The sequence below is a fragment of the Rhinoderma darwinii genome, chromosome 4 (genome assembly GCF_050947455.1).
Source record: "Rhinoderma darwinii isolate aRhiDar2 chromosome 4, aRhiDar2.hap1, whole genome shotgun sequence".
Lineage (NCBI taxonomy): Eukaryota > Metazoa > Chordata > Amphibia > Anura > Rhinodermatidae > Rhinoderma > Rhinoderma darwinii.
In genome coordinates, this window is record NC_134690.1 from 20,801,615 (window position 1) to 20,814,264 (window position 12,650).

Here is a 12,650-nt window from a genome sequence, read left to right on the forward strand (position 1 = left end):
GGGTCAGACCCCCACTTAGCACACATTGAAGGTCTCTCCTTAGGAGGAGTTATCAATTTGTCTTCCAGAAAAACCCCTTTAACTTACTGTAATGGAATTTAATATGTCACCTGGATAGACCCTTTTACAGATGTCATCTTAGACATGCCTCGGGCAACCTTAACTGGCACCCTAAATCCCCTATCCTATTTTTGTGCCGGTTGGGGTCTAGAAAAGAGAGCATCATTTATGCCAATTCAGATAAGTAGTGGCCATTCTGTCCTTAGCGATCCCTCACAGACACTCAGCAGAAGGCTCACATTTCATCCTTGCCCACCAATACTAAAACTGAAGAACTTGTTACTATTTTATTTATTTTTTTAGTTTAGTTCAAATCTCAAAGGGAATTTGGAAAATTAGTAAAAAAGAAAAAAAAAAAAAAGAAAGCCCCTCCTCCAAATAAGCTGTTTATGACAGGTGAGCTGCAGACATCCAGAAAAATTGATGGGTGTTCATAACGGCTAGGGACTAGGTTATAGGTAGGCCAATGGGGAAAAATGCACTGGGACCTACACCAAATGGGGCCTCCAATATATATCTTAAAAAAAATCAAATAAATAACTGAACTCTGTTAGAACAATAATTTAGGGTTGTTTAATGGCTCTATGACTTTTACATGTCTTCATAGGTCATATGGCCAGGGGTTGTCTTTATGAGACCACCCCTTTCATAGAAAGGGGTCCTCTGTTCAGGATCCTCATTTCTTGGCCAGAGTGGAGAGCAGTTACAAAAATAATCTCTCGCTCTGTCCTGTTTTACACAGACAACACAATGATATGAATGGACACTGTGTAATGCTTAATTTCCCCTGTGGTGGCGCTGCAGGGAAATGGAACACTTACTGCCAGATTTTCCATAGATTACAGCTGATCGCTGGGGGTCCCAGCAAGTGATTAGATCATTGTCAAGCGACCCTTCTAACAAGTAGGGATTGTCTAAAGCGGAGATCTCTTTTGGCAGTATTGTTTTTTATTTAGGACTAAAATAATTTTTATTAATGGGCAGAATTCGTTATGCATAAAATATATATATATATATATATATATATATATATATATATATATATATATTTATATATTTTTTCACTTAAATAATCATAAATGAGTGATTGATGGTTAAACTATTGTAAAATATTTATAAATATCTGAATTGCTTAATTTTATAGCTAGCCTTTCTGTTGATGCACATTCTTAGATATAAGTTCTCTAATTCTACTGCCTAATAGCTGCTGCGTACCGTAATAGAAAACAGAAAGCCAGTCACCAACTTTGGCCAAAATACAATAGAAAAATCTGTTTTCTAAAGGTACAAATTATCCAAGGAAGCCTGCGCTTAATGCAATATTTCAAATGGAAATTTGCCAGTATAAAAAAAATATAACTTTAACCATTTGCAGATGTATTTATAATATTTTATAGGCTGAACAAGAAAAAAAAAACAAAACTTTTTGTGGTCCTATTGCTGAACAGATCTATTTCGCTATTACGGCATTGATAACCGGTATACATGATGTATGTACATTCTCTTTAAAATATACTTTTTTTTTTTGCTTATTCCAGGAGTTTATGGAAAGTTGCAAATTTATAGTGCTTATCCCAGCACATCATGGACACATCTCGGGGCAGACATAGCGCCAGAAAATGAAATGTAAGTTATAACATTGAAAGTTTAAACACAGCGTAGCTGAACACGTCTTTATACCTGAGCCAAACTATGGAATCCTCCCAACCCCACTGTTTAATTGTTAATTGTAGTTATATTCTGGTCCATAGGGGGCAGTATTATAGTAGTTATATTCCTGTATATAGGAGCAATATTATTGTTGTTATATTCTTGTATATAGGGAGCAGTATTATAGAAGTTATATTCTTGTATATAGGAGCAGTATTATAGTAGTTATATTCTTGTATATAGGGGGCAGTATTATAGTAGTTATAGTCTTGTGTATAGAAGCAGTATTATAGTAGTTATATTCTTGTATATAGGAGCAGTATTATAGTAGTTATATGCTTGTATATAGTGGACAGTATTATAGTAGTTATATTCTTGTATATAGGGGCAGTACTATAGTAGTTATATTCTTGTATATAGGAGGCAGTATTATAGTAGTTATATTATTGTATATAGGGGCAGTATTATAGTAGTTATATTCTTGTATATAGGGGCAGTATTATAGTAGTTATATTCTTGTATATAGGAGCAGTATTATAGTAGTTATATTCTTGTATAATGGGGCAGTATTATAGTAGTTATATTCTTGTATATAGGGGGCAGTATTATAGTAGTTATATTCTTGTATATAGGGGGCAGTATTATAGTAGTTATATTCTTGTATATAGGGGGCAGTATTATAGTAGTTATATTCTTGTATATAGGAGCAGTATTACAGTAGTTATATTCTTGTCTATAGGGGCAGTATTATAGTAGTTATATTCTTGTATATAGGGGGCAGTATTATAGTAGTTATATTCTTGTATATAGGAGGCAGCATTATAGTAGTTATATTCTTATATATAGTGGACAGTATTATAGTAGTTATATTCTTGTATATAGGGGCAGTACTATAGTAGTTATATTCTTGTATATAGGGGCAGTATTATAGTAGTTATATTCTTGTATATAGGGGCAGTATTATAGTAGTTATATTCTTGTATATAGGGGGCAGTATTATAGTAGTTATAGTCTTGTATATAGGGGGCAGTATTATAGTAGTTATATTCTTGTATATAGGGGCAGTATTATAGTAGTTATATTCTTGTATATAGGAGCAGTATTATAGTAGTTATATTCTTGTATATAGGGGCAGTATTATAGTACTTATATTCTTGTATATAGGAGCAGTATTATAGTAGTTATATTCTTGTATATAGGGGCAGTATTATAGTAGTTATATTCTTGTATATAGGGGGCAGTATTATAGTAGTTATATTCTTGTATATAGGAGGCAGCATTATAGTAGTTATATTCTTATATATAGTGGACAGTATTATAGTAGTTATATTCTTGTATATAGGGGCAGTACTATAGTAGTTATATTCTTGTATATAGGGGCAGTATTATAGTAGTTATATTCTTGTATATAGGGGCAGTATTATAGTAGTTATATTCTTGTATATAGGGGGCAGTATTATAGTAGTTATATTCTTGTATATAGGGGGCAGTATTATAGTAGTTATATTCTTGTATATAGGGGCAGTATTATAGTAGTTATATTCTTGTATATAGGAGCAGTATTATAGTAGTTATATTCTTGTATATAGGGGCAGTATTATAGTACTTATATTCTTGTATATAGGAGCAGTATTATAGTAGTTATATTCTTGTATATAGGGGGCAGTATTATAGTAGTTATATTCTTGTACATAGGAGGAGTATTATAGTAGTTATATTCTTGTACATAGGAGGAGTATTATAGTAGTTATATTCTTGTATATAGGAGCAGTATTATAGTAGTTATATTCTTGTATATAGGGGGCAGTATTATAGTAGTTATATTCTTGTATATAGGGGCAGTATTATAGTAGTTATCTTGTATATAGGAGCAGTATTATAGTAGTTATATTCTTGTACATAGGGGCAGTATTATAGTAGTTATAATCTTGTATATAGGAGCAGTATTATAGTAGTTATATTCTTGTATATAGGGGCAGTATTATAGTAGTTATATTCTTGTATATAGGAGGCAGTATTATAGTAGTTATATTCTTGTATATAGGGGCAGTATTATAGTAGTTATATTCTTGTATATAGTAGGCAGTATTATAGTAGTTATATTCTTGTATATAGGAGGCAGTATTATAGTAGTTATATTCTTGTATATAGGAGCAGCATTATAGTAGTTATATTCTTGTATATAGGAGCAGTATTATAGTAGTTATATTCTAGTATATAGGGGGCAGTATTATAGTAGTTATATTCTTGTATATAAGGGGCAGTATTATAGTAGTTATATTCTTGTATATAGGGGCAGTATTATAGTAGTTATATTCTTGTATATAGGAGCAGTATTATAGTAGTTATATTCTTGTATATAGGGGCAGTATTATAGTAGTTATATTCTTGTACATAGGAGGCAGTATTAGAATAGTTATATTCTTGTACATAGGAGGCAGTATTAGAATAGTTATATTCTTGTACATAGGAGGCAGTATTAGAGTAGTTACATTCTTACATTTGGTACATACTTTAGTATTATACAGTAAATAGTTTGTGCAACACCTCCACTAGCTAATCTGGGTTTTTATATTTTGCTTTGTAGTACTATTTCACCATATAACAAGCCTGTATCTAGCATTCTAAAAATGTTTGAATACCCTTTAATGCTTTAACTTTATATTTTGTCAAATTTGAACAATTTTGTTATATTGATTTTGACCTATATCAATCTTTTGTAGGATTGCGCTAAATGGTACCGTAGACTGGAGACCAGGAGATGAAGTTGTTTTAAGCTCATCATCTTATGAGGCTCATCAAGCTGAACTTGTTCGCCTAAGAGATATATATGGATCAATCGTTAGAATCTGGGGCAAGCTTAACTACTGGCATTCTGGTAAGATCTAAATATTTTTTGTTAATTTTACTGTACTATATACCATGGGTACTTAATTACTATTAGTGAAGGTACATTTACCTGGGTCTGACATCAGGTTATGGACAAAGCTGAACGCCAACAGTAAGGCTATGTTCACAGTTCAATTGTGGATGCAGAAATCAGAGCTTAAGTTGCTCTCTCTATATAGTGCCACACACAGTGCCCCCTGTAGAAAGTGTCATACAACCACAAACTAACCTGTTCCTGTTCTTATGCTGTCAAACAGCAATGCTCGCCTGGCCTCTCCTGACCAGGCTTTCTCCAGCGGAACAATGCAGGCGGTGCTCTCTATGACGTCATCGCGCCTACTGCCTCACAGTAATGCACCGAATATCGGAGCAAGAATTTGGTGTTACATAGGGGGCAATACAAAGTGAGGCAGTTCAATTATATATTTGTCCTAAGTACTATATACCTGCTATTAAGCAAAATACTACCAATACGACCACTACAGACAAAATGATTTTAGCCTAGTAACAATTATCCTGAAAACTTGCTCCTCCAATATGGATGAAAAATATAAAAAATGGTATGGTTTTCTGCACCTGTGAACATCATTTTGGCTTCCTTCAACTTCACTTTTTGCTATTTTCATGACACTGAGTAGATATTCCCTTGAATGTCTGAAGGTCCATAATTTGTAGGATTTGCAAAAGTAATGAACATGAACACAGAGTGGTAGAAACACCTTAAAACCTATATCGACATGGGTAAAGCTCATGAAGAAATCTACAAGATAGTAGAAATGTGGTAGGTAACACTTTATTATACAAGCAGACTTACTGTTCGCTTTTTAAAACCCTATAGTAAAATTAGTTTTATGCTTTCTTTCTTTACTTTTATCAGAATCATATAACGGTAACTTAGAAAACGACCAGGACACAGTAGATACAAAGGACAGGGGCTAGAAACAATATAGAAACACAAACAAGATTCTTATTGGGGTCACACAGATAGGATCCAAGACAGAAGCATCAATGGAACATATTATATGGTCGAGAACAGAAAAAAAGCACCTGCAATGCATAAACAGGATCAAGAACAAAATCATCACTGGTCAAACATGGACAATATGGAGAACAAGCTTCACTGGGAGCAGGTGTATCATTGAGAGCAGTCGTATCACTGAGGAGACATGGGTAGGATCAAGAAGAGAAGCATCACTGGGGACTTATGGACAATATAAAGGAAAGAAGCATCACGTGGGTCAGACGCAGGGCCGGCCTTAGGGATGTGCGACCTGTGCCTTTGCATAGGGCGCATCACTCCAGCAGGTGGAAGGGGGCGCTGTGCTGGATCCCTTCCCCTGCTTGTTTCAGAAGCACCCGGGCCCGACAACTCAGCAGTCTACTTTCCACCCTGGCACTACTTCACTCAGGTGTCGCTACCGCTGTAGCAGCCATAGCGGCTGCTAGCGGCGACACCGGGCATGAGGGCGCCCGGGTCGGGCCCCCCCAAGGGCGGCAGCGCCGCTCGCAGCCGCTGCTGCTGCTACAGCGGTCACGATGGCACTATAGCAGAGGAGGGAGGTAACTTGATTTCTCTGTTCATATATGGACAGTGACATCAGGGGAAACTCCTGAAGTGGAATCCCCGTCCACAGCGTTGCAGACGCTGTGACCGGGGATTCCACGCCAGGAGAAGCCAATGACGTCACTGTCCATAAATGGACACAGACGACAGGAGCGTAACCTGGAGTGGAATCCCCTGTCACAGCGTTGGCAACGATGTGGACGGGGACTCCGCTTCAGGAGTTTCCCCTGAAATCACTGTCCATATATGGACAGAGAAATTGAGCTCTCCAGGAGCGGAATCCCCGGCCACACAGGGATTTTGCTTCTTCTGGGAGCTACAGTGGCGCTATCTAAAGGAAGGGGGGGTTGTTATCTACAAGGGGGTTGTGTGGTACTACCTACAAGGTGGCTGTGGGCTGTGTGGCACTACCAACAAGGGGGCTGTGGGTTGTGTGGCAATACCAACAAGGGGGCTGTGGGCTATGTGGCACTACCTACAAAGGGGGCTTTGTGTCACTACCTACAAGGGGCTGTATGGCACTATCTACAGGAGGAATCTGTGAGTGGTGGGCTGCTGGTCATTTTACTGTGAGTGGTGGGCTGATGGTCATTTTACTGTGAGTGGGGGGCTGATGGTCATTGTACTGTGAGTGGGGGGCTGATGGTCATATTACTGAGAGTGGGGGGCTGATGGTCATAATACTAAGAAATGGGGGGCTGATGGTCATTTTACTGTGAGTGGGGAGCTCATCGTCTTTAAGTGGTTTCCACCTCTAACCTCCAATTAAAAAATTAATAGGAGGCAGAAAATACCTTCTGCGCTCGTTTGGTGCTTTTTTTTTCCTGCGTCTTTTGCATTACCTTAAGAAAAAACACAAAAAAAATAGGGTCAAACAACGCTGTCAATTCCTGAGAGAATTTTGAGTTTTACGAGTGTAGTGCTTGTTTTTGGCGGTTTTCTGTCTTTCTCAAAACAATTTATGGTAGGGGTGCCCTGAGGAAATTCGATTTTTCTAGTGCTGCCACGAGTCCGAAAAGGTTGGGAAACTCTGTACTAGGCTACAGGATCATGCCAGCCTACGCAAGGATCCCGTCGTTGAGGAGCTCAGTTCTTCGTGGGAACGGGGCCTAGGTGAGTACAAGTTTTGTTTTTGTTTGGGGGCACTGTGTAATGTCAGGATAGGGAGACAGACAGATGAGCCCTAATCTTCCCGCCACCCAGTCCCTGCCTACTTGCACAGCCCGTCCTAGGCGACGGCGTACAACTGGGTGACGGTCCCTACGCTCAATATGTGCACGACAGACAAACAACACAAGGAAACACAAAAGCAAAGGAATGTAGAGTAGTTGCCCACGGAAACACCTTGAGCAACAGAGTAGTGGACGAGCCGAGTCAAACCAGGAGTGTACGTGGTAACAAATGCAGAGCAGGAGAATAGTCAGTCAAGCCAGGGTAAATATGAAGCAGAGGTCAATGGTAACAGCAGGATCAGCAGAGCCAGGAAATAAGAGAATCACAGGCTAGGGACAAGCAGCAAATGAAGGTATACAGTGAAGGAAATAAGTATTTGATCCCTTGCTGATTTTGTAAGTTTGCCCACTGTCAAAGACCTGAACAGTCTAGAATTTTTAGGCTAGGTTAATTTTACCAGTGAGGGATAGATTATATTTAAAAAAAAACTGAAAATCACATTGTCAAAATTATATATATTTATTTGCATTGTGCACAGAGAAATACGTTTTTGATCCCTTTGGCAAACAAGACTTAATACTTGGTGGCAAAACCCTTGTTGGCAAGCACAGCAGTCAGACGTTTTTTGTAGTTGATGATGAGGTTTGCACGCATGTTAGATGGAATTTTGGCCCACTCCTCTTTGCAGATCATCTGTAAATCATTAAGATTTCGAGGCTGTCGCTTGGCAACTCGGATCTTCAGCTCCCTCCATAAGTGTTCGATGGGATTAAGGTCTGGAGACTGGCTAGGCCACTCCATGACCTTAATGTGCTTCTTTTTGAGCCACTCCTTTGTTGCCTTGGCTGTATGTTTCGGGTCATTGTCGTGCTGGAAGACCCAGCCATGAGCCATTTTTAATGTCCTGGTGGAGGGAAGGAGGTTGTCACTCAGGATTTGACGGTACATGGCTCCATCCATTCTCCCATTGATGCGGTGAAGTAGTCCTGTGCCCTTAGCAGAGAAACACCCCCAAAACATAATGTTTCCACCTCCATGCTTGACAGTGGGGACGGTGTTCTTTGGGTCATAGGCAGCATTTCTTTTCCTCCAAACACGGCGAGTTGAGTTAATGCCAAAAAGCTCAATTTTAGTCTCATCTGACCACAGCACCTTCTCCCAATCACTCTCAGAATCATCCAGATGTTCATTTGCAAACTTCAGACAGGCCTGTACATGTGCCTTCTTGAGCAGGGGGACCTTGTGGGCACTGCAGGATTTTAATCCATTACGGCGTAATGTGTTACCAATGGTTTTCTTGGTGACTGTGGTCCCAGCTGCCTTGAGATCATTAACAAGTTCCCCCCATGTAGTTTTCGGCTGAGCTCTCACCTTCCTCAGGATCAAGGATACCCCACGAGGTGAGATTTTGCATCGATGTTGATTAACAGTCATTTTGTATGTCTTCCATTTTCTTACTATTGCACCAACAGTTGTCTCCTTCTCACCCAGCGTCTTACTTATGGTTTTGTAGCCCATTCCAGCCTTGTGCAGGTCTATGATCTTGTCCCTGACATCCTTAGAAAGCTCTTTAGTCTTGCCCATGTTGTAGAGGTTAGAGTCAGACTGATTAATTGAGTCTGTGGACAGGAGTCTTTTATACAGGTGACCATGTAAGACAGCTCTCTTTAATGCAGGCACCAAGTTGATTTGGAGCGTGTAACTGGTCTGGACGAGGCTGAACTCTTAATGGTTGGTAGGGGATCAAATACTTATTTCTCTGTGCACAATGCAAATAAATATATATAATTTTGACTATGTGATTTTCAGTTTTTTTTTTTTTATATAATCTATCTCAAACTGGTAAAATTAACCTAGCCTAAAAATTCTAGACTGTTCATGACTTTGACAGTGGGCAAAGTTACAAAATCAGCAAGGGATCAAATACTTATTTCCTTCACTGTTTGTGGACCAAGGGCGGGAGCTAGAACAGTCTGGCCAGGCTGCGATAGGCTCTCCCACTCCTCACCCTACCAGCCTGAGTGGTAGCCGATCGAGTCACTCTAACAGACCTAGGAACAGATGCAGGCTGATTAACCACGGGCGTCGACACAGAAGCTGTGTCAGGCAAATCCTTCACACAATGTCTACACGGGGGAGGTGGGGGCTGTATGGCACGATCTACAAGGAGGAGGTGGAGGATTATGGCACTGTCTACAGGGAGGCTGTATGGCAAAATCTACAGCGGGGCACTATACTGTGTGGGGGCCACTAGGCGGACATTAAACTGTGTAGGGGTACTACAGGGGGCATAATACTGTGGGCACAATTAGAGGACAAAATACTGTGTCCTTGAAGGGGTTGAAATATATTATATTATTAAATATTATTATTATTATACTGTATGGGGGCACTAAAGGGGCTTATAATTTTTTTATGGGACATCGTTTTTTTAATGATGGGGGTGGGGCACCAAAAGATAATTTTGCACAGGGCGCCATCTATCCTAAGGCCGGCCCTGGTCAGACGTATCACTGAGAACACATGGGTAGGATCAAGGACAGAAACATCACTGGGGAAGCATGGCTAGAATCGAGAACAGAAGCTTTACTGCGAACAGGTGAATCATTGAGAACAGGCATATCACTGAGGACACATGAACATGATCAAACACATTAGCTTCATTGAGGTCACAGGGACAGGATCAAGAACAGAAACATTCATGGGACACCGTACAGGATCAAGAGAAAAAAAATCACCTTGAACAGGATCAAAAACAGAAACATTAATGGGACACACCAGGGGCGTAGCTAAAGGCTCATGGGCCCTGGTGCAAGAATTCAGCTTGTGCCCCCCTACCCCTTCCCAACAGCACCAGACCCCTGCGCACGCCTTTGCCCAGCCTCCTTGCCCGACAGACCCCATGAATGTCTCCACAGTATAATGCTCCCCATAGCTGACCCCACAGTATAATGCCCCATAGCTGCCCACACACAGTATAATGCCCCCATAGCTGCCCACACAGTATAATGCCCCCATTGATGCCCCACACAGTATAATGCCCCCATAGCTGTCCCCACAGTATATTGCCACCCATAGCTGCCCCACACAGTATAATGCTCCCCATACGGTATAATGCACTTCATACAATATAATCCCCCCCATGGCTGCCCCATACAGTATAATGCCCCTATACAGTATAATGCACTTCATACAATATAATGCCCCCATACAGTATAATGCCCCCCATAGCTGCCACATATAGTATAATGTCCCATACAGTATAAAGCCCCCCATATCTGTCCCATACAGTATAATGTCCCATACAGTATAATGCCCCCCATAGCGGCCACATACAGTATAATGCCCTCCATAGCTGCCACATACAGTAAAATGCCCTCCATAGCTGCCACATACATTATAATGCCCCCTATAGCTGTCCCATACAGTTTGTTGCCCCATACAGTATAATGCCCTCCATAGCTGCCACACAGTGTAATGTCCCATACAGTATAATGCCCCTTATAGCTGTCCCATACAGTATAATGCCCTCCATAGCTGCCACATACAGTGTGATGTCCCATGCAGTATAACGCCCGCCATAGCTGCCACATACAGTACAACACCCCATACAGTATTATGCCCCCATAGCTGTCCCATACAGTATAATGCCCCCATACAGTATTATGCCCCCATAGCTGTCCCATACAGTATAATGCCCACATAGCTGTCCCATACAGTATAATGCCCCCCATACAGTATTATGCCCCCATAGCTGTCCCATACAGTATAATGCCCACATAGCTGTCCCATACAGTATAATGCCCCCAATACAGTATAATGCCCTCCATAGCTGTCCCATACAGTATAATTCCCCCATAGCTGCCACATTCAGTATAATGCCCCCATAAAGTATAAAGCCCCCCATACAGTATAATGTCCCCCCATAGCTATCCCATACAGTATAATGCCCCTCTTTACTGTCCTATACCGTATAATTCCCCCCATATAGTATAATGCCCCCTCACCAGCTACTATATGAGCCCGCCTTCCTTAAACAGTAAAATGCACCAATATGAGCCCCCTTCCATACCCAGTATAATGTCCCCATGTGTACGTACCTAATAGAAAAATAATAATATAATTACTTACCTATCCCCGTTCCCACGAGTGGTGGAGAATCCTTCTTCTCCGGTCTGTGCTGTGAGTGACTCGGCGCAGATAGGTTTGATGGCATCACTACATCGCGCCTGCCTGCACCGCTCGCGGCACAGTGAACGCTGGAGCAAGGCGTCCCGAAGACGCAAACACAGTTGAAAGCACGGTCAGTGCTGTGTGGCAACGGGGGCCCTGCAGGTCCCCCTGGCTTGGGGGCCCGGTTACAATTGCGACCATGCAATCCCTATAGCTACGCCACTGGGACACACCCCAGGAATAAAAACAATAAAATCACCTGGTACACATGGTCAGAATCAAGAACAAAAACATCACTGGGGACAAAAGGACATAATCAAGAACAGAAGCATCACCGGGGACATGAATGTCTGTGAGTACACATGGTCAGGATCAAGAACAAAAACATCACTAGGGACACAGGAACCGTATGAAGAACAGAAGCATTACTGGGGACACAGTGACATTATCAAGAACAGAAACATCATTGGGGACACATGGTCAGGATCAGGAATATAAATATCACTGGGGAACACAGGGACAGAATCAAGAACAGAAATACCACTGGGGTCGGGGATACCTGGACAGGATCAAGAACAGAGGCAAATCTGTGGACATATGGACAATAAAAAGAAACGTTACTGAGGACACGCATATTACTGGAGACACATGAGTAGGACAGGATAAAGAACAGAAATATCACTCGAGACACAGGGACAATAGAAAGAACAGGAGCATCACTGAGGGCAAATGGACAATGTGAAGAACAGAAGGCATATCACTTAGTACACGTGAACAGGAACATCACTGGGGAAACATGGGTAGACGTATCACTGAGGACACGGGGAGGATCGATAACAGAAGCATCAAGGATTACTAGCAAGCCCTGTGTATGACCCCCTAAACTATGAGGTTTCAGCTGAGAGGAGCCACACGAGGTCCATAGGATGACTTGTGCTGCTGTGGCATCCATGAGCCGTGCGACAGGCAGAAGACACTGACCAGATAAAGATTTGGATTATTCACCCGGTGAACAAACAGCAGAGATACTTGTCCATCTCTTTATATAATGAACTTATGATAATTACCATAGAAACAATCTGACGTTCTATAGTTGCCTGAGGTTGGAGCCTTGATAGTACAATAGCGGACGCCAGGTTAG

The 12,650-nt window shown here is 41.0% G+C and overlaps 1 protein-coding gene across 1 annotated transcript in view; it reads left to right on the forward strand.

Annotated features, from left to right (window-relative positions):
- Positions 1-12,650, forward strand: part of PKHD1 (PKHD1 ciliary IPT domain containing fibrocystin/polyductin) — a 515,144-nt gene that overhangs the window by 377,331 nt on the left and 125,163 nt on the right. The window contains exons 53-54 of the mRNA XM_075860893.1: positions 1,599-1,686; positions 4,434-4,588. Of these exons, the coding sequence (XP_075717008.1) occupies positions 1,599-1,686; positions 4,434-4,588 (243 nt within the window). The remainder of the gene's footprint in view (positions 1-1,598; positions 1,687-4,433; positions 4,589-12,650) is intronic.